Genomic DNA, 24,376 nt, shown 5'->3' on the forward strand with positions numbered 1-24,376 from the left:
AAGTAGGTTAACGCCAGTCAGGAATGTGAAAAGGGAAAGCACATGTTAGGCTGTTTCAGCGTGAGTGCAACACACAGCAGTCAAAGAATCCTGCAGTGCAGCCATATAAAGTTGAGTTAGTGACGTTCAACCAGTATGTCACAAGAAAAAAGTGAGGCCATGCATCCTATTATAAACTAAAGAGAGGCGTTCATGAGATTCTGTGTGCATAGAAGTAAACAGGGTTGCAATTACTTTGCCCAGGTTTATTTGACATTAACATTAGCTAGCCTTGCTAGCTCACTAGGTTATTTTAGATAACAGCTAACTGTTGTCCACCACTGAAGTCACTTCGCCACTTTCTGGAATTTCCGGAGCAACATCGGGTTTTTCCATCATTTCGCTTGAAATCATAATTCTTTTTAAAGAAACGAACATATTATTTTCATTTTAATTCACATATACTTTTTTTTTTCAGTAGCAAAGATAATGTGAAATCTTCAGAGAGGTCTATTAGGTGGTGCCTAGCCTTTAAAAGCTTTTCTGGGAGGCGTCCCTAATATCCTCTGTGTGATCTCTAAAATTTAAAGAAGCCCCCATCCCCTGCTGCTTTATTTTCTGTACTGAGTGACTTGCATGTTTAGCTTGTGTAACATGCTAATCTAAATCCCCCACTGTGCACTCTTCTTACTTACTACTTATGAACCGAAAGCTGTTTATTAATTTATCGGTTAATTGATCAATTATTTGATTAATCTCATTAATCTCAGTGGTATGTATTCAGGTTGAACATTATGACAAATCACATTATGACAAATCACAGGTGTTGCCACGTACTGCTCATTCAGGCTTTTAATATGTCTACTCTTTGCTGTTAATAATGATTCATGTCTGCAGTTATAGTAATTCTAAAACTAATTACACTTAGTATTTTAATTATAGTAATTCTAAAACTAATTACACTTAGTATTTTTCTGTTTGGCCTTATGTCAGTGGATGTGTGTTCCCAAAGGGGTTGTTGTTTTAGTCAGTTTATATACATTTCCCCTTGGCTAAATATTTCATCACAGCCATGCAAATGACTTATTTATCTCTCTCTGTTGACTCACTAATGGCTGTGTCATCAAGCCATATTACAGAGTGGATGTGCCAAAACTTCCTGCAGCTAGATAAAACGGCATTACTTTACTTCATTTGGGAACAAAAATGAGAGGCATAAAATTGCTGTAGGTCTTAACAGGTATTTAACAGAACGGATGCATAATTAAACAACATGACTTTTGATCTTTATTCATGACAAAGCAATTACTAAATCATAAGTCTATCATCTCGAAAATGGAAACAAAATGTAAGACTTCTTGTCAAAAACCAAGTATCTTCTCTATGAATTTATTTTCGGTGAGGTTGATTATTCTTACTGGTTTTATTTGAAACAAAATTCTGATTATGACTTCCTATTGGTTACAGAATTCAGTCCAATGTACATTACTTTAAACTGTGTGCACAATTATTATGCAAGAGACTATTTTGACCATATCATCCTTTCTATGCATATTTTCCAACTCCAAGCTGTATAACCTTGAATGCCTATTGTATTTTAAGCAATTCAGGTGATGTGTATTTGTGTAATGAGGGAGGGTGTGGCCTAAGGAGATCAATACCCTTTATCAATGTGTGCATAATTATTAGGCAGCTTCTTTTCCTCAGGCAAAATGAGCCAAAAGAGATTTAACTGACTCTGAAAAGTCGGAATTGTAAAATCTTTCAGAGGGATGCAGCACTCTTAAAATTATTGGGGTGTGATCACAGAACCATCAAATGTTTTGTTGCAAATAGTCAACAGGGTTGAAAGAAATGTGTTGAGAATAAAAGCACAAATTAACTACCAAAGATTTGAAAAGAATCAAACATGAAGCCACCAGGAACTCATTATCCTCCAGTGCTGTCATATTCCAGAACTGCAACCTACCTGAAGTGCCCAGAGGTACAAGGTGTTCAGTACTCAGAGACATGACCAAGGTAAGGAAGGCTGAAACCTGAGCACCACTGAACAAAACACATAAGGTGAAATGTCAAGACTGGGCCAAGAAATATCTGAAGACTGATTTTCAAAGGTTTTATGGACTGGTGAGGTGAGAGTAACTCTTGATGGACCAGATGGATGGGCCCGTGACTGGATCAGTAACGGGCACAGAGCTCCACTTCGACTCAGATGCCAGCAAAGTGGAGGTGGGGTATTATTAAAGATGAGCTAGTTGGACTTTTTCAGGTTAAAGACGGACTCAAAGTCAACTCCCAAACCTACTGCCAGTTTTTAGAAGATACTTTCGTCAAGCAGTTGTACAGGAAGAAGTCTGCATCTTTCAAGAAGACCATGATTTTTCTGCAGAACAATGCTTCATTGCATGCATTGAAGTCTTCCACTGCGTGGCTACCCAGTATAGGCTTTAAAGATGAAAGAATAATGACATGACCCCCTTCCTGACCTGACCTAAACCCTCTTGAGAACTTGTGGGCCCTTCTTAAACAGGAGATTTATGGTGATGGAAATTGTGGTTACTACTGCACAAAAAGTTGACCGTCAAGAGATTAAGAAACTGGAAGGCTTATGACTGTTATTGAAAAGAAAGGTAGCTATATTGGTCACTTTTTTCTTCTTTTTTTTTTAAATGTTAGAAATGTTTATTTATGTATTTTGAGTTTACTTATTCTTACATGAAAATAAACATGTGAGATGGGGAAATTTTCTATTTTTCATTTAGTTGTTTAATAATTCTGCACTAATAGTTGCCCAATAAATATGCACACATAGATATTCTCCTAATAAAGCCAAAACCTTTGGAAAGTTTTACTTTCTTTAATATTCAAGTTTGACGTTTATTAACATTTTGGGTTGACTGAGATTTATTATTATGTAATTTATTATTATTATTAAGTTATTCCTCACAAATACAACTTGCCTAATAACTGTGCACACTGTATATGAATTGCTAAATGTACTGTATCAGTCTGATCTGCTGAAGAAAGATAATGTGAGCAGGACTCTCAGATTATAGGGAGTTTATCAGAGATGAAACTAACAGAGAGGAAAAAAACTAACACATTTAGATTCTATGCTGCTCTTAGATGGAACCTAGTGTCAGAGAATCTTAGAAGTGCCTGGACATTAGACATTTTTAAATGAAGACTGATAAACTGTCAGACATAGTAATGTACCACCAGTCAGTTCCTTTTACCTTCTGTATTTTACTTGATTTTATGCACTTTATTCCATTATATAATTTTTTAATTTATTTAATTTCAGATTGCTTATTTTAATCAATTGTCATTTTCAAATCAGTTGTCATTTACACTTTTGTTTTTTAAAGCACTTTGGAAACATCTGTCCTTGCTGACATCTTGTATCTTATTTGCATTCTGTAACCTAGCGTCCTCTCTTTATATCAACATTATATATTTAGAATCTTCTCTTTTTTGTCAAGGTTGATGAACTCTGAAAACAACCTGATTCAGACTCGGGAGGAGGAAGGCGTTGCCTATGAGCGGACGCTGGTGGCCTCAGAATTTGTTGATTGGCTCTTGCAAGAGGGGGAGATCGCCAGTAGGGAGGAGGCGGAGCAACTTGGGCGGAGACTGCTGGAACATGGCATCATACAGCATGGTTAGTGAAACACACTATGAGGCAATCTGACTCTACTCTTGTTTAACCAGCACCTTTTATCTGGATGCACTTGTTTGTAAAGATGATTTGATATGTCTGACTGTGCATAGCCCAGTTCTGCACTGCTAAATGAGTCTTTCAAATGTGTAGTTTAATGAATCTTCACAATGATGGGGTGATCCTAGCTATACAAATAAAAGTGTCTCTAATGATTCTGTTGCTAAATATACCAAAATAAATATATCTGTTCATTGCTGACTCCCTAAATAGTTTCTTGTGGGTTCCCATAATTGAGAGACAGATTACATTTAGTCATGGTCCAGTCTTACAATTTTAGACTAGCTCTCTCTGAATAACTTGTGCTACTGAGTGAACCTGAAAGGCACATTTTATAGTCTTATGTGCAACTTGTGGTCAAGAAACACTAGCTTCATTATTTTACCCTCTTCTGCTCACTTAGGACTGGCTAAGTAGTCAGAGCACTTTAAAAGTGTTATTTATTTAACCCCTGAAATTCTGAGAACCAACTACAGTGTCAAGATTTTTATTAACCACACTTATGGTTAATAAACCACACATCTTTTTTATTTCAATGTAGTTAATGAATAATTCACATCAGTTACTAAATAATACACCTTAACATTAGTAACTGAATACTAAGGTTGGAGTTTAAAAGGTTAACACAACTCTCCTTTTACTCTAAAGCAGTAATTTAAAGGATTTGGCATTTTGAAGAATCATCAATAAACACATGTCTTTAAGACATAAGTGGACATAGAGTTAAAAGAAGTAAGGTACATATCCAGGTAGAGAACATGGCATAGTAGAATATATGTAATTGCAGTTAATAAATAATGGGCTAGTGACACATTTTTCTGGCTCTGAACAGATGTTTCTGTTCACTTTAAAATTCATCCTGCTAATGCCATCTGCAGTCACACCATCCGTAAAGACAAGTGAGACAGTTTCACTGGTAGCCACATACTGCTATGCCACTGTTCCTCACAGAGGAGACCGTATGATATGGCTTATGAGTGGTTCTCATTTTTCCTCAATCCATTGCTCTGATACAGATGAATCTGTCTCCCCTCTGGCTATAACACTTTGCTTTGCTCTACAGGCTTTTTTTGATGGACTTTTTGATGCCTGTCTGGTCTTGAGGTGTGGCCAGTGTGGTAAACCCTCATAGGTGTTCTTCTCTTTATAGTAGACACATCTATGCCTACATCCTAAATAGTGCTTTTGAGCTGTTTAATAGTTTCCCTTCATGATTAAAATTGCTCTTCGGTTCTCCATTACGGTGGCTCTTCATGGCCAGGTAGTTTGCTATCGTCAAGCTCAGCAGGAAATTCTTGCTTATTAACAGTGTATACAAACAGTTGAAATTGGTTTGGTCTCACCTCTGACTGATTAATTTTCATTTTTCAGCCTCACGATGGTCTGCTTCAGTAGCTTTGACAGGTTTTTTCATTTTGATTTTGAGAGACCACAGCAACAGATGCCAATGTAACATCTAGAATTAAATTGGCAACTTTTGTTAGCTCACTTCTACAGTGATGCAAAAATACACAGATGGCCAAGAAACAACAGAGCAGCCAGTTTTCCAATTACTTATAGCTCCATGAAACTGGGGGTGGGGTTGGGATGCTGTTCCAGAAGGAAGGGTGGCTCCTACATGGTCCAGTGTGCATGTAAATTTGACTGAAAGCTGGCGTCTGCACTTTTGTGGTCATTTTTACATTTCAAGTCATATGTGCTGGTTTACTGGGCAAAAGCGATAAAAATTCCACCAGGAAATTACTAAAGGCTGCACTGTGTTTGTGATATACTTCACTAACAGTTATTTCACTAACAAATTGGGAACATTGAAGAGGGTCAGGTCTGTAGCATACAGGGCACACTCTGGATGTGTCTTCCGACCCTGATGAAAATGGAGTGTGATCAGTGCCAGACCTGTGGCCACCGCAGAAAGGGAGGACCCTGGGGAGGGACGTTAACAGATGGACATACAACTGGAGTTAGTCCGGCACTGATCTGCTCAGCCTCTACACGGCTGCACATCCCACAAGTCCCTGTCTTTCCATGCATGAGGAGCTCTTCTGTTTCTACAGCGCTGTTTGTTCTCTGCTGGGCACGGACGATGCGATGAATCAAACGGCCACAGCCTGGATTGTGTAACTGGAGACCAGCACACTGTGTTACGGGGCACTTCCATTAAAGGCTCTGGGCGAAGAGTTTACCCGCGTCATCACGGAGTGTGCTTTTCGGTCTCCTAAAACGCCCTGTTATTCTCGGTTTTCCGCCTTTACCCCACCCTCTCAACCCTTCAATGCTTGAAGCTGTTTTCAGAGCATCCAAAACAAACAGGTATCAGTCTAGCGTATAGAAAACCTGTATGTAACTTGATACTCACAAACATCTGCTCTGGAGTTCAAAATTACATAATAATATTTATGTTCTGTTTTTCTTTTTATGTAGCAATGTCAAACAAATTCAGACCTATTTGTATTCTTAAACATAAGCACCCAGGACAGTGCACATAATAAAACCACTGCTTGGCTTGAACTTACTGTCCCAGCCGAGCTTGCAGTACTAAAGAACTTTCCGGAACAAGCCAGGAACTGGCATGAGACCTTTTGTTTTGCCATTGTCGTGCTGCACTGCTCAATTTCATCTGAGCTGTAGAGTACTCAGCTAAACCACCTTTGCAAAATCCAGTGGCAGTGGGTGGGCGTGTGGAAAGTGGGGGTTGGGTTGTAGCACTTAAACAGTTATGCGCCATAGGTCAAGCAGTTATTTTTCCATCAAGAGTGTCATGGGTGTTTTGATTCCCAAGTTCTAGGGACTTGGTCTCAGCCAATGATATGCAATGTGCATACTGTTTACAGTATATTGTGTTGTTTATATTTCCAAGTGTGAGATTGTGTATGTAGGGTTTGTCAGTATTTCCAACACATGTGATGGTTAAAAACCTTGAGTTCTCACTTCCTCTTTCCTGTCTGCTTGTATTACTGTGAGACCTGTGAAGCAATAATGGGAATTAAACAAACAAAATACTCTTCTTCTGTTTGAGTTCCACTTGATAAAGAATGTGATTACAGGCCTGGGCTAAAACGTCCTTGAGACCAGGGCCTTGTTACAAGCTTTTTGGAGACCAAGCTTTTTGGGTTACAGGTCTCCTAAGCTGTTTTAAGTAGCAAGAATATCTGATGAAAGAGTGGTCTTGAATTATACTGACACACAATTGTCTTGCTTTTGCGCAACGCCTCTGAATGTTTTTCCATAATGTCTGCCGCTATACTGTAAGGTGCAGCAGCAACAGCATGGGTGCAATTTCATGAACACAGTTCATCTTGCTCAGACAGAGGCCTTATGCTGACTTTCCATTGCTTGTATGTGTATTGTGTGTGTACTTGGATGTGTATTTGTGTGGTTGTGTGTGCATTTGTGTGTATGTGTGTGTGAGTGTATGTGTGTGTGTGTGTATGTTTATGTGTGTGGGGGGGTGTGTTTATTTGTGGGGGAGTGTGTGTGTGTGTGTGTGTGCGTGTGTTTATGTGGGCTGTGTGTGTTTATTTGTGAGGGAGTGTGTGTATGTGTGTGCGTGTATGTGTGTGTGTATGTTTATGTGGGGGGGTGTTTATTTGTGGGGGAGTGTGTGTATGTGTGTGTGTGTTTATGTGGGGGAGTGTGTGTGTGTGTGTGTGTGTATGTTTATGTGGGGGAGTGTGTGTGTGTGTGTGTGTGTGTGTGTGTGTGTGTGTGTGTATGTTTATGTGGGGGAGTGTGTGTGTGTGTGTATGTTTATGTGGGGGAGTGTGTGTGTGTGTGTATGTTTATGTGGGGGAGTGTGTGTGTGTGTGTGTGTGTGTGTATGTTTATGTGGGGGAGTGTGTGTGTGTGTGTATGTTTATGTGGGGGAGTGTGTGTGTGTGTGTATGTTTATGTGGGGGAGTGTGTGTGTGTGTGTGTGTGTGTGTGTATGTTTATGTGGGGGAGTGTGTGTGTGTGAGTGTGTGTATGTGTGTGTGTGTTTATGTGGGGGAGTGTGTGTGTGTGTGTGTGTGTGTGTATGTTTATGTGGGGGAGTGTGTGTGTGTGTGTGTATGTTTATGTGGGGGAGTGTGTGTGTGTGTGTGTGTGTGTGTGTGTGTGTGTGTGTGTGTGTTTATGTGGGGGAGTGTGTGTGTGTGTGTATGTTTATGTGGGGGAGTGTGTGTGTGTGTGTATGTTTATGTGGGGGAGTGTGTGTGTGTGTGTATGTTTATGTGGGGGAGTGTGTGTGTGTGTGTGTGTGTGTGTGTGTGTGTGTGTGTGCGCGAGTGTGTGTGTGTGTGTGTGTGTGTGTGTTTATGTGGGGGAGTGTGTGTGAGTGTGAGTGTGAGTGTGTGTGTGAGTGTGTGTGTGTGTGTGTGTGTGTGTGTGTGTGTTTATGTGGGGGAGTGTGTGTGAGTGTGTGTGTGTGTGTGTGTGTGTGTGTGTGTGTGTGCGTGTGCGAGTGTGTGTGTGTGTGTGTGTGTGTGTGTGTGTGTGTGTGTGTGTGTTTATGTGGGGGAGTGTGTGTGAGTGTGAGTGTGTGTGTGTGTGTGTGTGTGTGTGTGTGTGTGTGAGTGTGTGTGTGTGTGTGCGAGTGTGTGTGTGTGTGTGTGTGTGTGTGTGTATGTTTATGTGGGGGAGTGTGTGTGTGTGTGAGTGTGAGTGTGTGTGCGAGTGTGTGTGTGTGTGTGTGTGTGTGTGTGTGTGTGCGAGTGTGTGTGTGTGTGTGTGTGTGTGTTTATGTGGGGGAGTGTGTGTGAGTGTGAGTGTGAGTGTGTGTGTGAGTGTGTGTGTGTGTGTGTGTGTTTATGTGGGGGAGTGTGTGTGAGTGTGTGTGTGTGTGTGTGTGTGTGTGTTTATGTGGGGGAGTGTGTGTGAGTGTGTGTGTGTGTGTGTGTGTGTGTGTTTATGTGGGGGAGTGTGTGTGTGTGTGTGTGTGTGTGTGTGTGTGTGTGTGTTTATGTGGGGGAGTGTGTGTGAGTGTGTGTGTGTGTGTGTGTGTGTGTGTGAGTGTGTGTGTGTGTGTGTGTGTGTGTGTGTTTATGTGGGGGAGTGTGTGTGAGTGTGGTGTGTGTGTGTGTGTGTGTGTGTGTGTGTGTGGCTCTGCATTTAGTCGTATTGTTAGCAGCGCCTAAGGGAGAGTGCGGTGAGCAGGGGGACCTGAGAAGGGTGAAATTGAGCAGAGTGTGGAAGGCCTGCCCTCTGCCCTCACTCGCTGCTTTCTTCCCAGGCGTCTGCTTGTGCCGCACCTTCACACATGCTCCGCTGTAGCGCAACACCTCGATGCTATCATACAGATAGCGCACTCCATGTCCCACTCTTCCCTCTAAACTGATTTATCTTACGTCCTGTTTCTAATTCTGACATTTTCACATTCTGATCTTCTCTGAGGGAAGTTTTGGGCTATATGTACATTATGGTTGAATTTCCTTAATGGGATTTCCATAAGGTAGTTGACACATTATAGCAATTAATTTCTTCTTGGGCCTGAATCTGTCCTATTTCTAAAATTAAAGTGTTTTTCTCTTTGCATGAACCTTCAGCTGTAAATCTCCTTTAACCACTTCAGAACCAGAACACCACCATCGGTCTCTTTGACAAGTTGCATTGCGACTGCCCTGTGTCACACTGGGCCTCGGCCTGAACACTCTTGCTCTGTTTCCAGTCTCCAGCAAGCACCACTTTTCCGACAGCGGCCTCCTCTTCCAGTTCCGCATGAACTTCCGGCGGCGGCGGCGACTCTTGGAGCTACTGAGTGAGCGTGGCCGGGTGATCCCGGAGAGCCAGGACAGTCCCTTCTGCCTGCGCAAGCAGCCCGCCGAGGGTGGCAACAGCAGCTTCCTGTCCGGTGAGTCTGCCCACGGTCACAGTGCAGGCACATTGCCCATAGTGGAGAGTCTACACGTCTCTGTTATAGCCCATAGTGGAGGGTCTACACGTCTCTGTTATAGCCCATAGTGGAGGGTCTACACGTCTCTGTTATAGCCCATAGTGGAGGGTCTACACGTCTCTGTTATAGCCCATAGTGGAGGGTCTACACGTCTCTGTTATAGCCCATAGTGGAGGGTCTACACGTCTCTATTATAGCCCATAGTGGAGGGTCTACGCGTCTCTGTTATAGCCCATAGTGGAGGGTCTACACGTCTCTGTTATAGCCCATAGTGGAGGGTCTACACGTCTCTATTATAGCCCATAGTGGAGGGTCTACGCGTCTCTGTTATAGCCCATAGTGGAGGGTCTACGCGTCTCTGTTATAGCCCATAGTGGAAGGTCTACGCGTCTCTGTTATAGCCCATAGTGGAGGGTCTACGCGTCTCTGTTATAGCCCATAGTGGAGGGTCTACACGTCTCTGTTATAGCCCATAGTGGAGGGTCTACACGTCTCTGTTATAGCCCATAGTGGAGGGTCTACGCGTCTCTGTTATAGCCCATAGTGGAGGGTCTACGCGTCTCTGTTATAGCCCATAGTGGAGGGTCTACGCGTCTCTGTTATAGCCCATAGTGGAGGGTCTACGCGTCTCTGTTATAGCCCATAGTGGAGGGTCTACACGTCTCTGTTATAGCCCATAGTGGAGGGTCTACACGTCTCTGTTATAGCCCATTGTGGAGGGTCTCTGTTATAGCCCATAGTGGGTCTCTTCCTTCTAGTCTTATTGTCCACGTGATGGGGCGTCTTTATCCGACAGCATCATGTGCAGACATGTACACTAGATTGCTATATACTACTTATTTAAAATTAGAAGCCATTCTAGTTATACTCTAATTATTTACCACATTTCTGCAAACATAGCTCAGTGTTGGGAGTAACATTTAATTTCACAGTAGTGCTGAGGTTTTTCAGGTAAAAAAAAATACAGATTGCTGAATTTTGTTCATTACAATCAGCTCTTTAATCATGAAAACATAACTTAATTTCATATTCCTTTTTTTTATTTCCAAGAGTGATAGAATAAAAAGTTTAACTTTAAAAATAAACCTAAAATTTCATGACATGTATGCAGTTCAGTGGACGATCCTGATAAACTGGTTTAACTGTACCGCTGTAGCTTTTCTGTTTTTATAGTTCGACACACAGTGCTTCATTCTGTTGCTGATTTTGTGTGTTTTGCTTGAGAACAAGGACAATGGTTTACTGAAACATGCCAAATTACCGAATAGATGTAAAGAAACTAATATGGCCAAGTTGCAAATTCCAGTTTCTCTCAAGAATCTTGCAGTTCATTAACATATCACACATTGTGGCTCATTAATGCATTACAGGATCAGAATCAATCATTTGTCATGAAGCTTGAATTGTTACGGTACTGTTCATGGTATAACACCAACTCTGATCAATCGTGTATGAGCGTACGGAGTAACAGTGACTACATGCTTATTTACTTTAGAACTCTACCCCGGTTAGAGAGAGACTCACGGTCCTGACCACAGAAAGCCCAGTGACAGCTTACTCCTCCCTGGAAAGGTCACCCTGCCCTTTAACCTTTAATTCTGACCAGGGGATTCACTGGTGAATTGTTCCTTTGTAAATGTTAGTGCTGTGTCTGCTCCGTGCATGCGGGGGTGTAGTGAGAGGAGGGTTTGGGGTGGATAAAATGACACTGGGTGCTGCCGTGTTTTATAGCAGAGGAAATGAGATCAGGGTACTGGGAGAGAGACATTCTGTTCCTCTTCTCTTAGCTGAATGGAATGTGTGTGTGTGTGTGTGCGCGCGTGTGTGCGCGGTGTGCGTGCGGTGTGTGTGTGTGTGTGTGTGTGTGCGCGCGGTGTCTGTGTGTGTGTGTGCGTGTGTGTGCGTGTGTGCGCGTGTGTGCGCGCACGTGTGTGTGTGTGTGCGTGCGGTGTGTGTGTGTGTGTGTGTGTGCGTGCGGTGTGTGTGTGTGTGTGTGTGTGTGCGCGGTGTGTGTGTGTGTGTGTGCGTGCGGTGTGTGTGTGTGTGTGTGTGTGTGTGTGTGCGCAATGTGCGTGCGGTGTGTGTGTGTGTGTGTGCGCGCGGTGTGCGCGCAGTGTGTGTGTGTGTGTGTGTGCGTGCGGTGTGCGTGCGGTGTGTGTGTGTGTGTGTGCGCGCGCGGTGTGCGTGCGGTGTGTGTGTGTGTGTGTGTGTGTGCGTGCGGTGTGTGCGTGTGTGTGTGTGTGTGCGTGCGGTGTGTGTGTGTGTGTGTGTGCGTGCGGTGTGCGTGCGGTGTGCGTGCGGTGTGCATGCGGTGTGTGTGTGTGTGTGTGTGTGTGCGTGCGGTGTGCGTGCGGTGTGTGCGTGCGGTGTGTGTGCGTGCGGTGTGTGTGCGTGCGGTGTGTGTGTGTGTGTGTGTGCGTGTGTGTGTGTGTGTGTGCGTGTGTGTGTGTGTGCGTGCGGTGTGTGTGTGTGCGTGCGGTGTGTGTGTGTGGTGTGTGTGTGTGTGGTGTGCGTGCGGTGTGTGTGTGTGTGTGTGTGTGTGTGTGTGTGTGCGGTGTGTGTGTGTGTGTGTGTGTGTGTGTGTGTGTGTGCGTGCGTGCGTGCGTGCGTGCGTGTGTGTAAGATCTCCGTCAGTCTTATATCAAATGTTATATCTTCATTGCAGCAGCCACATTGTGTGGGATTGTGTGTGGGATTGTCTGTGTGCGTCTGAGGAAATGTGCATAACATACATAAGAAAGTTTATCAAGCACATGTCGAAAGGGGAAGTAAAACCAATGGCTGGAAAGATGTTCCAATAGTGTGGTCATGCATTGTGTATATAGAAGGTTTTAGGAAAAGGCTCTATATGTCCATATATATATGTCTAAAACCTTTAAATACCATTTAATGTCAGTGATTTAACTGTGTATCTTTCATTTTTAACTTGTGTAGTTACTGAACAGTTGACAGTACTTACTGAACAATGTATCTTAAGTTTAGTAACTAAATATTCAGCCTGCCGTTTTAATGATTTACAGTCAGGACTCTGCCAGGTGCTCTTAGCAGATAGATTTTCAGCCTAAGTCAGTAAGCGGAGGTGTAGGCTAATTGCTGTGTTTGTGGTTCTCTCTGTCTCTCTCTCCAGTGAGTCCCACTAAAGAGATTCGGGTGGTGTCGGCAGTGAGGCGCGGCAGTATGAGCAGCAGTTGTGGTAGCAGCGGCTACTACAGCAGCAGCCCCACCCTGAGCAGCAGTCCTCCTGTACTCTGCAACCCCAAGTCTGGTAAGACCCTCCCCCCCCCCATAATTGCAAAAGTACAGCATCTCCACAACGCTCTAATATTACTGTGTTAAATATACGAGTTTCTGGAAGCAGTCCCAGCCGAGGTGGAGCTAAGCTGACCTTAATTGATGTTGCTGTAATAATAGTCACCATGTGTTGGGAGTGTGAATTTACAGCAACTCAAGTCAGTCAAGTTCGGTCATTGTCCATATATCCATATATCCATATATCCTACACTGACTCCACTCCACTTACCACACTCCCAACTGTGAAGCCGATCTCTCTTTCTCGGTCTCTTCCTTCCCACTCAGCAGGGCTTAGAGCCTTAGCAACCTCATCACTTACATGTACGGTTGAAATTTACAGCGCACGCCTAACACACACACCCGTTCCTCGAAGCGAATGCCAATGAGTGTCGCACAGGAGCACTGTCTGAATGCAGCCCGGCTCCTAGCGGTCTTGGAGTCCCAGCGTTTTAGCGAGACCACTGCAATGTTCTCCACTGACAGGAAAAGCTGCCCGAGAGGGTCAGGAGGTGATGGGTTTGTTTGCTTTCAGGTCATAAACGTTGTATGAGCACATCCCCCTCTCTGTTGTACTGCACGGTAATTGGGCTGTTAAAATTTTGACAGTGATCCCAAGAGGACCAGGCCCTCTCCCGTAAACGCTTTCCCATCCGCAGTGCTGCCAGTGCTCGTTGTCATAGCGCGGCCGCGGTCCCGGCCTGCACCAGCGCTCCACAGTTTACCTCTGCAATCACAGAGAGAGACGAGCTGCAGCTCATGTTTGGCAGAACACAGTAATGATATTAGGACATTATGCAGTGACATGTATTTGCTGTCTTGTTATCTTTTCTGCAGGAGAGCTGCTCACGGTGGAGCTCTCAGCCCTCTGAATTCCAACAACCAGCTCTTGCTTTTCCTCCGTGCAACTTCCTGTCTCTCTGTTGTCCTCTCCATCTTTTCACTCTCATTCTCTGTTCTCTTACTCTCTGCTGAAGCCTGCCTTCGCCTTCTCACTAGGCTGCAGAGAAGCAGTGTGTTATAGAGTATACCCTCTGACCCAGTACAAACCACTCTTACTGGGAGCCTGGATCTCTCTCTCTCTCTGTCTGTGTGTGTGTGTGTGTGTGTGTGTGTTTGTATGTGCGTGCGTGTGTGTTTGTCCATGTCTGGCAAGCACATTTAGTCCCTCAAAGGGAGAGACAGGGAGCACAGCCAGCAGGCATGCAGCAGAGCTGTGCAGTTTCACCACAGCTACACACACACACACACACACACACACACACACACACACACACACGCACACACACACATGCTCGCACGCACACATGCACATACACAAAACACTCTTCCTTCACTACCACACCAAATTAAAACATAGGTCTCCATGGCTCTCAAAGGATGCTTAGACGCTAAAGCATGAGGGTTCCGGAGCATTCCACAGCCACTGCAGGAGTAGCCGTGGGCTCATACCAAATAACTCACTCCTCTGCCAGTGCTCTGAGCTCACACACACAGAGGCCTGTATGAGATGCACGAGCCAGAGAAGGCAAACCTCCCACAGTCCAAACACTCTTCTCTGCTCTTGCAGATTCCAAGAACTATTTTATAATGTCTGGCTAGGAAAAGCAAGCACTTCATGAATGTTGACCCCTTAGACACTGCATTGTCACCTCTTGTAAGCTTTTATGTAAGACAGTGGAGCGCGCGTGCGTGTGTGCACGTGTGTGTGTGTGTGTGTGTGTGTGTGTGCACGTGTGTGTGTGTGTGTGTGTGCACGTGTGTGTGTGTGTGTGCACGTGTGTGTGTGTGTGTGCACGTGTGTGTGTGTGTGTGTGTGCACACGTGTGTGTGCGTGCACGTGTGTGTGTGCGTGCGTGCGTGCGTGTATGTGTGCTAGCAAGTGAGTGCCTCATTTTGGCAGCTATGTGGCTTCTTATTGGCCTCTCTGCTCCACCAATCCCAGCATGCCTCAGGTCTCCTCCCATAATAAATATCAAATTAACCATTGCAAAGTGTTATACTTTCTCAAATTATATTATATTGAAGTGATTAACTCCTGTACCACATATGCAGTTTTAGAACAACTAAACTTTGATGATTTTCTCAACATGTCTCTCTCTCTCGCTCGCTCTCTCTGCTCCCCTTTGTCTCCCATGTTCCCAGTTTCTTTCTCTTCCCACACACACATACACCCCCCTCCACACACACACACACAAGCAAGGACAAGCAAAGACTCTGTCAACACTCCACGCTGCCCTTTTATGCACAGCGTCACGCTACTGCGTGTGTTTTGTGTTTTAAAGTCCAATTCTGTACGTATTGGAATGGCTGTGGGAGAAAGAGATGGGAATCCGAGAGCAAGTGTGTGACGCAGCATCACAGCTGGCGTCAGAGAGCCGGAATGGTCCACTGGCCCCCGAGCCTGAGCTGAGGGATCAGTGGCGAGTCTGAGTCTGGAATGGCGACGTAACGGCTGTGGACATGTGCGTAGAACGTTTGAGCAGGACAAACCTAACCGTCCTGATCGCAATAGTGGTAGATGGAACAGGGGAATGACTAACTCTTTAGATGAGTGCACCATGGTGATGTGTGTCACTGATATCATCACTGACAGACCCACCACACACCCTATAACAGTCTGATTAGAGCTCTCTGTATGCTTGTGTGTGTGTGTTGGTTTGTGCGTTTCTCACACAGTGTTAAAGAGACAAGTTAGCCCGGAGGAGCTGCAGTCACATGGAGGGCCCTTTATGAAGAAAACATTCACTGTAAGTTGCGCGCACACACACACACACACACACACACGCACTGTTATATGTCTACATGTTTGTTATAACACAACAAAACTGCCTCATTATCAGCTTTGGGCTGTTCCTCTCCTGGGTCACGTCTACTCAGCTTTTTGGAGTGACACCGAAAGCCCATAAAGTGGCTTTTTCGATTGGCTGACTGTGTGTGTGTGTGTGTGTGTGTGTGTGTGTGTGTGTGTGTGTGTGTGTGTGTGTGTGTGTGTGTGTGTGTGTGTTCAGATCGTAGGTGATGCGGTGGGCTGGGGCTTTGTGGTGAGGGGAAGTAAACCCTGCCACATCCAGGCTGTTGACCCCGGTGGACCCGCAGCTGCGGCTGGGATGAAGGTGCGCTCACGGAGCGCCGGCACAAGAGCTGGACGCGCAGCGTAGCTTATATATCAACTCCGAGGGGAACACGCTCGCTGTGACCCCACCACTGACTTCGGGCGCAGTTTAGAGGGAGGGGGTAAAGGGAGCGTGGGGATCACTCAGTTAGGAAATCATGGAAAATCGTGTGTGTGACATTTGACCCTTGCAGGAGTGGATTATTCATGAATAGATCAAATATAAAGGTGATCCCTCATTGTAAAGTCGGTTATACAGCAAGTCGTGTGTGCGCGGATGTGCGTGTTTTGTGTGTGCTCTGGTATAGCATAAGCTCACACCTAAGCCAAATATACCGCACACCTAATAGAACTTCTGGCTTCTGGCAACTGTACCGTTTCCCCTTTGAACTCCATTTCTGAATTTTATTACAAATGGGAATGTTTACACACTGCGGCAGTATGCCTGTTTGCATGCTCATTTGTGCTGTTTACACACACACGCTCAGCACGCCGTAGCGGTCCTCAGTCCCCTGCTCGGCTACTGTGCGGCGCGGCTTGTGCAGTTGTTCCCCAGGCTGCGAGTGGACCTGGAGATCAGAGACGCAGCACTGCAGTTTGAGCACTTCTCTCAAATGTAGAAAATAAGACTAATGAGTGTGGTGCTTAGCAGCTAATAATACTTGTAGTCATTGCCTAGACAAACATTTTCCGTTGTGAACCACCTTGTTGAATCTCAATTTCACAATTTCACACTTCTGAGCTGCTTGAAAAACTCAGAGTGTGATAATAACTACATACATCAATGCTTGTAAGCAAGTGCACTTTATTAAGGCTAATTTGTTGTTGATATAAGACAGTCAGACTGAATGTTTGTATTTAGCGCTTCTTGGAATATGTTTAATGTTTCCAAGAACTTGAGCTTGGACATTTTACTAATCCTTCAAAGAAGAAACCAATAATGTTTAACAGAGGGGGAATGAAGAATATACCAATCATGTTTAACAGAGGGAGAACAAAGCAGAGTAGGCTATAGGCTTGTTTTCTTTTACTCCTCACTGTTCAGATTTAGAAAATGACATTTGGTCAACTCAAAAATAACTGCATACCTTAATCCCCATCAACATCCTGTAGTGCAGACCACCTGCCCAGAGTCAATAGGTAGTCCAATTCACAGCTTAAGAGTTAGATAGCTGTTCCTGCAGACTTCAGTTCATTATGATATGCTAAGATGAGATTAGAGAAGACAGTGGAGGATCTCTTAAACTGTCTGGGACTGAAGAAAAAGACAGTGGGATAAACACTGAAGTATAGCCTAGGCGGTGGTGAAAGGGTTAATCGATGTGTAGTTAAAGGCAGTTAGTCCTCCTTGTCCTTTAGTGTACATTCCTACCAAGAACCCTCTCTGTGACGGGTGCTGGGGTCAGGGCTGGAGTCGAGCCAAGGAAAGCCGCGCAGCATTTTTGATGTAGTTGCCGAAGGGTGGGCGGGTGCAGAGGTCCAGCAGTGGAGCTGACCTCACTGACCAGTCCTGCTGTCAGCACACTGCACTCCTCCACGCTTCAGCTGGAGCTCACTTTGTTGTTTTAACACGTTACTTGTCGCGCTATGTCGTCAGGTGGCACGTGATTGCCGCTAATTTCATGTCAGCACCATTATAGCACAGACATTTCTTCAACAGTCTTTTAATGGCAAACCATTAGGCTAATGTCATTCTGCGAGTGGATTTCACATTAACCTTCAGTCGTGGTTTTCCTTCTGACCAACTCCTCTCTCTCTTGCCCTCCCCTTTCTAGGTGTGTCAGTTTGTGGTTTCGGTCAATGGACTCAACGTGCTAAATCTCGACTACAGGACTGTGAGCAACCTAATTCTCACAGGACCCAGGACTGTGGTCATGGAAGTCATGGAGGAGATGGAATACTGAAGACACGTTCTTGCTCCTCCTCACCCTCCCATTCATTCTCTCTCACTTGTTTTTTTCGATCTCTCTCTTTGCTAGACATCATAGTGTCAGTGAGGGCCCTTGGTTGAACTCTTTGTAGTGGAGTCTTCAGCAGAATGCTCTAGAGTTACAGGCCCATTTGTTTGACAACCGCATCATTGCTGTTTGTCAAGTCATCAGCTCCATCAACAGACTGAGCAGATCCTGACATCTCTCGTTCAGCCCCCAAAGACTCATCACTATCTGTGATGACTTTAAAACAAGCCCCTGTGTCAGCAGGGAAGGACATTTCTTGTGGAACCCATGCCAGACCTGTTGATTTGTGGCATTCATGCAGTAGACAGGAGCTTCATTCTCCTCTTTTGCTGGTCAGTTCGGTTCCTCATTCATGGATTGAAAGAGGTTATAGCCAGCTGCGCAAGGCTGGGAACAATTGACTATTGTGAGGCAGTGGTACAGTGTAGCCAAGCATAGAGAGCAATTTGGTGGTTTGCTGATTCCAGACATTTTCCCAATGAAACGTCAGTAGGTCATATCCTGAGACACCAGTGCATTTTAGTCAGGAATCTATGGGGGTGTCCTTTAATTCTGTACTGCCAGAAACTTGTTGGTATGCACATTGTTTACACTTTAACAAAGAAAAAAAAATGTTCATGACTAAAATAACTATAGTACTTAGGATTTACATATGATTTAATCTATAGGTGTCTTACTGAAAGTTAAGGACTCGTTGCCCATTTAATCATTGAATTAAACCATTACACTTAACTAATTTCTACATCTTGTAGAAATGTCTGACATGCAACTGGAAGACAGTCTTGTAGTACTCTATATAAGCAGAAGAGCTTAGTTACTGATAGTATTGTCCTAAACACAAATTAATCTAGCCAAATAAATAAGTTGCATATAAATAGAAGAGAGCCATATTGTCTAATGTGTGTAATATTCTAAAAGTTGACAACAGCAATAATAGCAAAAACAGTATTTAAAGCCACTCGACACAGAATGCAATTATCAAAAGGATCATTTTATGTGTAGAAAATGAAATCTAAAAGGTATGTAGTGCTAAATGTGTGAAGCAATCCCGTGCATGAGGGTTCGTGTAAGCTGTATAAATAGTGCTTGCTAGCAGGCGGGAGTCCTTTGCTGAGGACAGAGTACCATTCATACATACAGAACACTAGGGGGCTCCACTGGAGACAGACATAGTGCTGTCCACTGAATCTCCACTGCCAGGCCATATTACTGCCATCTTCTTCATGCCTTACTTTGAACTTTGGGGTAATTTGCAAGGCGACATGTGAAGTCAAAACAGACTGGTTTCACATATCCTTACTGCCCCCAACACGGCCGATGGCCTCCTGACACCCTCCACTCATCCCCGCTGTGCGTCCCGCTCTCTCTCTCTGTAGTTCTCCATGGTGTAGGTGCTTGATATAGTGCTGACAATCAGCGTTCCGTTATTTGGGATAATCTCTCTGCACCAGCAGGCTGCTATCTGCCGTGAGGCCCCAGGCACAGGACTGTGTAAACTGAAAAAAAAAAATCACGTGATGTTAGTTGTGCTTTATGATCAAATGAGAGAATATGAAGCCAGGGGATGTGGAGATATATAGCACTTACTGCTTTACACAATACAAATGAATAAGATGTGAGAAATAAGATGAAGGCTGTGTGTGTGTGTGTGTGTGTGTGTGTGTGTGTGTGTGTGTGTGTGTGTGTGTGTGTGTGTGTGTGTGTGTGTGTGTGTGTGTTGCAGTACAGTTCAAAAATCATGTGTCTGTTGATAAATGTTTTATTAAACAAATTTGAATGGACTGCAGAGGTGTCTCTTGTGTGTAGTGGAGGTAATACAACAGTGTTTCACAACAGAGGCTAGTGTTGCCTGTTTGGCTAACTCAAACTATCCCTGCAACTAAAGTCTACTGGTTTTAGCGAGGATCTTTATTCTTTGACGGACCTTGAAGGTGGCAAGTCCTCTCTTTACTGTCGTATCTTTATCTCCCTGTGGGCCATGTGTGTATGCGCCTGCTGTATTTTGTGAGTAACTAATTACTAATTCTGGTTACACCCAAAAGGAGTAAATGTTGCACTAGCGCCCCCCTTTGGTGAAAACAAGCATTGCTTAAGATTTATGAATACTATAGCACACTGAATGAAATATCGCAGAAGGTAGATTTAAAACTTCATAAGGGTTGCATATTCTAAATATGTGCTCAAGAGCAAAACATGTAATCTACATAAACGAAGAGGTGACAATTTATATAGGGTGCATTAGGATACAATAGGATACTAGAATACAGTTTTTAATTTTTTTCTAGAATAAAAAAACGCCTGCAATATGATGCCAATTCGTTCCTTAATCTTTGCTTTTAGCTACACAAAGTGTAATTTACATTCCTAGATAAAGTAGCTCATTTACAATGAAGCATGACATGTCTTGGCGATTTTTGACCACAAGAGGTCAGTAGCATACAATGTTTGGACAGGGAAAACAGCAAACCCGTAAAGTGTGATCATCAAAACTTAATATTATGCTCTTGTACTTTATGTGTGTGTGTGTGTGTGTGTGTGTGTGTGTGTGTGTGTGTGTGTGTGTGTGTGTGTGTATATATATATATATATATATATATATATATATATATATATATATATATATATATATATATATATATATATATATATAAAATCACACACACACACACACACACACTGAAACTATACTTGCTTAATTATTTTACTCTACAATGTATGTTTCCATCTCTTTTTTTGGCAATACTGTAATAAGCATTTCCAATGTGGAGGAGTGGTCTGAAGGGAATATGCTGAGATATGGCTTTTGTTGAACAGGCAAGGGGGAGTCATGGGTACTTCCCAAAGTTTTCAGAACTCAAGCCGCACTTCCTTCACTCTGGCTCCAGTCATTCCTGCCCCATTTTGCCTGCCACCACTTTTAATGAACACTGCTGAATTTGCAAAGTTCCGTCACATTCTTTGTATTAACAAACTGTGGGACAACAGTGTAGGAGAGAATATAGATAGAAGGAGAAACCACTGAAAAGCCAAACACGCAAACTTCTGAATCTGGTCAGTAGATAGCAACAGCATGTAAGGGACAGAGCAGGAGCGTAGGATTTCAGGTGTTCAAAGCAGGAAGCGTACCGCAACAGAGGGGTTTCCAGCAATAAACAAAATTAGTGATCTCCAGAAATACCACAATAATGTAAAGTCTTATATTATTTATATATTTATCTTGCATATATACATTTTTCTCTATGCACCCCTGTTTCCTTTCCTCAGTTTGGACAGAGCACTCTCCACCATCTCACTGCGTTTTCACTGCGTATGTGTGTACATAGTCATACTGTGTATGACTATGTATGTGACGAATAAACCGAACTTGAACTTGAACTCTTTACATATTTTCCTTGATAATAAGTCTCTTGACAGTATGTTTCTATAGTAACTACAAAAATAAGTTCACCATTAATTTTCCTGTCATCTCAGAAGTGTTAGTTTGGTTGCAGTATGCTGAGAATAAAGAGCAGACTGTATAGCAGTATATTTATACCAAAGTTCTCTTGCTGAAGTTACCTTGTAATTACAGAGAACTAAAGGCCATTATATAGTAGAGACAAATTAATATTATAACAGACCCAAGTGATGCTGTTCCATATCAGAGCTAAAGAGGAGGGCCAGGCTTCTCTTCCTCTTGAGCAGGCCACACCTCTCAGTACCAGGTGGTGGATGAATCCCTATCATGCCCCTTTCTCACCTGCAGCAGTCAGGCACATTTGGCATGCCGATTGAAACAGTTTAACCCACCAAATTATGTTTCTACATATCATTTCCCTGTCAGATCACTTGTTACTATTGCCAAGGGGTACTATTGCAAAGAAACAAGATGAAAATGCAGTAAAAAGCTCACTGGATGATTCTGAGTTGAAGCATATTTTCTGTGGCATCTGTAAGCGACGGTTATGGAAACCTTGGCAGGAGATGAATCTCTCGAATGAGTGCATGGCTACAGTCGGCATGGCCATGAGTCATCTCTGGATAATGTTCTAGGCAAAGTTTGGTTTTTAACACCAGTGACCTTGCTGGAGATTGGTAGGGATACCTTTGGTAGGTCTCATGTTCTGCCTAAGGTATACTCTGCCGGAACAGCCATACAGATACCTAAAAAGGTTTCTCACAAAACTTAATAGACCTAAGTTTTATCCGATTTGTTTTACCGGGTCATTTGTTGATGTATTGGTGTATTTGTATGTGTGTGTGTGTGTGTGTGTGTGTGTGTGTGTGTGTGTGTGTGTGTGTGTGTGTGAGAGAGAGAGAGAGAGAGAGAGAGAGAGAGAGTATGTGTTAGTTGTTGAGGTTTGGGTTTCTGTACGTCTATGCTGTGGCATCTGTGATTCTGAAACATCTTCAGGAGTCCTGCAGTGTGCTATTCATCGCCATTCCCTGCTGTGTCCCACGCTTAATTAGGAGACGTTGAGCAAGGCGAGTTTCCCTGGGAGCCTGCTGAATGAACCCTCTGATTAGCTCTCAATCCTTCATTATGGCCTGGCTTGTCATTTGGGAATAGGCCACTCAGGACTGGGAGAGCTCATGGCTTCATTGTCCCAGCAAGAAAACCAGGTGTCACCTCCCCTTCAATGGACTGCTGCTGGGAGCCGCTTCATTTCACATGTGAGACCCAGTTCAGCGATATGCGTGGCCTGAGCACCAGTGAATGAAACCAACAGTCTATGCAGAACTGTCATAACTAAGCTTGCTCTTAGTGTGGATTGCTATAGTAATAAGCCTGCAAGGAAAAAGAGGTGAGAATGTGACACCCCAGGAGCATAGCTTTGATGGCAAAGTTGCGTTTGTAAGATGTTGAGGGAGTTTTTCCTTTTTCTTCTTCTTCTTTTTTTTTTTTTTTTGTAGCTGGAAATCTAAAGGTTGTGGAAAGTTTGGAACATGGCAGGCATATTAACTTAATACATAAACATAAATAGCATTATGTGTTTACTCCATGTTTCACGAAATATACTATTTAATACTTTGTACATTTACCACTTTATTTCATGGCAAATCATTTTAGAAGGATTGCTGTAGTGAGATGACATGGTGCAGGCTGCTGTGTCAGTATCTAGCATTGTAGCACTACAATTGCTAGCATTGCCTCATTGAGATTGTTCCCATATTCTAGTTCCTTTTAGTCTTATCTTGCATGAGAAGTATTCTCTTGAGATTTTCTTTCTTAACAAAAGGCCCAGAGCCAAATGGCAAGGCTTTGTGAAACCCTGGTCAGGTCTAAGAGTACCAAGTCTCAAGAGTGTATTGTTCATCCTTGAGGCCTGTGAAGGAGAAGTTCGAATGCTGATTCACTAGTGGAACTCATCTCACACCTGCTCAAGGTGCTTTATTTCTTTAGCGCAGAACAGGTGATTCGTTAGTTCATCTGTTTTTGTACATTTATTTTTCCTGTTGGATTTTCCTTGGCCCAAAAGTGTTTTGTTTCAGCTATTTTGGCTTAGACCGATCAATTGGCTCCTGCGTTAATGCTGTAATATACCTCAGACTATAAAAGGGGATATAAAAGCAACGGCGTAGCCTAATAAGCTATAAAGCTATAATTATTTTTTTTGGTATCTGCGGACTAAACCCAGCCCGAATTTTGAGATATCTTATCGTCGCCGCCTAAAACAAGAAGGACCTATCGTCACACTTTCAAATCAGAAAGAAAGAAGTAAATCATCTGCGCCTCGCTTTGCCTTCACGTTCAGAACGCTCGAGTCACTTGAAAAAGACCCGAGAAGAGCTCGTTTCATAGTTTAGAGCTCAATTAGGTCCCTGTCACAAAAAGACTTTATTATAAAGTAGTGAGCTGTAGAGCAGGACACCATTTCAAACGTCGAACAGCGGTCTCTGGTTTTGAGAGGTTACACCTTCCCGCGCCTCGTCCGTCCCAACGCCGCAATTGGTGGCGCGGAGCTGTTTTTCCCGCTGGGATTAAGGATGAGATGAGGTGAAGGACTGGAGAGCAGGGAAGAAACGGCCAAGTAAGGACGGAACACCCACACCGAGCTGGCGTCTAAACCTTCTGGAAACAGGGACTGGGGAATTCAAAAAGAGAGCCGCTGTCTCTGGGTATCTATCCGAGCGCGTTCGGCGCACACGGATTGTTTTCTCTCAGTTGGATGGTGTGCCAGGTAAGGCTGGATACTCGCGTCTTTACCTCCGAATAGGCTTCCGAAGATAGAGAATTAATAAAACGAAAGAGACGGGATTTGGCACTGGCGATACATTTCCAAAGAGACAGCTCGCAGGTTACTCGCCGAGTATTGCGCATTGGGAACAACCAAAAAAAAAAAGTTCAAAGCCAAGGAATATGATTGTGTTGTTTTTGTAGCTCAAGTTAACTATTAACCTTTCGGAGCTTTGTATCAAGCAGTTGACTTTATGGGTAAAGATTGCATAAATGTGCCAAATCATTGTTA

At 43.6% G+C, this 24,376-nt stretch overlaps 2 protein-coding genes across 15 annotated transcripts in view; both read left to right on the top strand.

The window, feature by feature from the left end:
- Positions 1–19,523, top strand: part of deptor (DEP domain containing MTOR-interacting protein) — a 29,413-nt gene extending 9,890 nt beyond the window's left edge. For all 8 annotated transcript variants that reach the window (XM_026999070.2, XM_026999071.2, XM_026999073.2 and 5 more), the window contains 6 exons: positions 3,462–3,640; positions 9,342–9,524; positions 12,694–12,831; positions 15,534–15,604; positions 15,866–15,970; positions 17,745–19,523. In XM_026999070.2, coding sequence (XP_026854871.2) covers positions 3,462–3,640; positions 9,342–9,524; positions 12,694–12,831; positions 15,534–15,604; positions 15,866–15,970; positions 17,745–17,873 — 805 coding nt within the window. In that variant the 3' untranslated portion in view covers positions 17,874–19,523. The remainder of the gene's footprint in view (positions 1–3,461; positions 3,641–9,341; positions 9,525–12,693; positions 12,832–15,533; positions 15,605–15,865; positions 15,971–17,744) is intronic.
- Positions 19,524–23,638: 4,115 nt separating this feature from the next.
- The window catches only part of col14a1a (collagen, type XIV, alpha 1a), a 72,348-nt gene continuing 71,610 nt past the window's right edge, over positions 23,639–24,376 (top strand). For 6 of the 7 annotated variants that reach the window (XR_004776569.1, XM_035530675.1, XM_035530670.1 and 3 more), the window contains exon 1: positions 23,640–24,088. The gene's annotated coding sequence lies outside the window, so the exon portion shown is untranslated. Of the gene's footprint in view, positions 24,089–24,376 lie in introns of all 7 variants that reach the window. The other variant, XM_035530676.1, reaches the window with a different exon arrangement.

This window comes from Electrophorus electricus, chromosome 10 (genome assembly GCF_013358815.1).
Source record: "Electrophorus electricus isolate fEleEle1 chromosome 10, fEleEle1.pri, whole genome shotgun sequence".
NCBI classification, from domain to species: Eukaryota; Metazoa; Chordata; class Actinopteri; order Gymnotiformes; family Gymnotidae; genus Electrophorus; species Electrophorus electricus.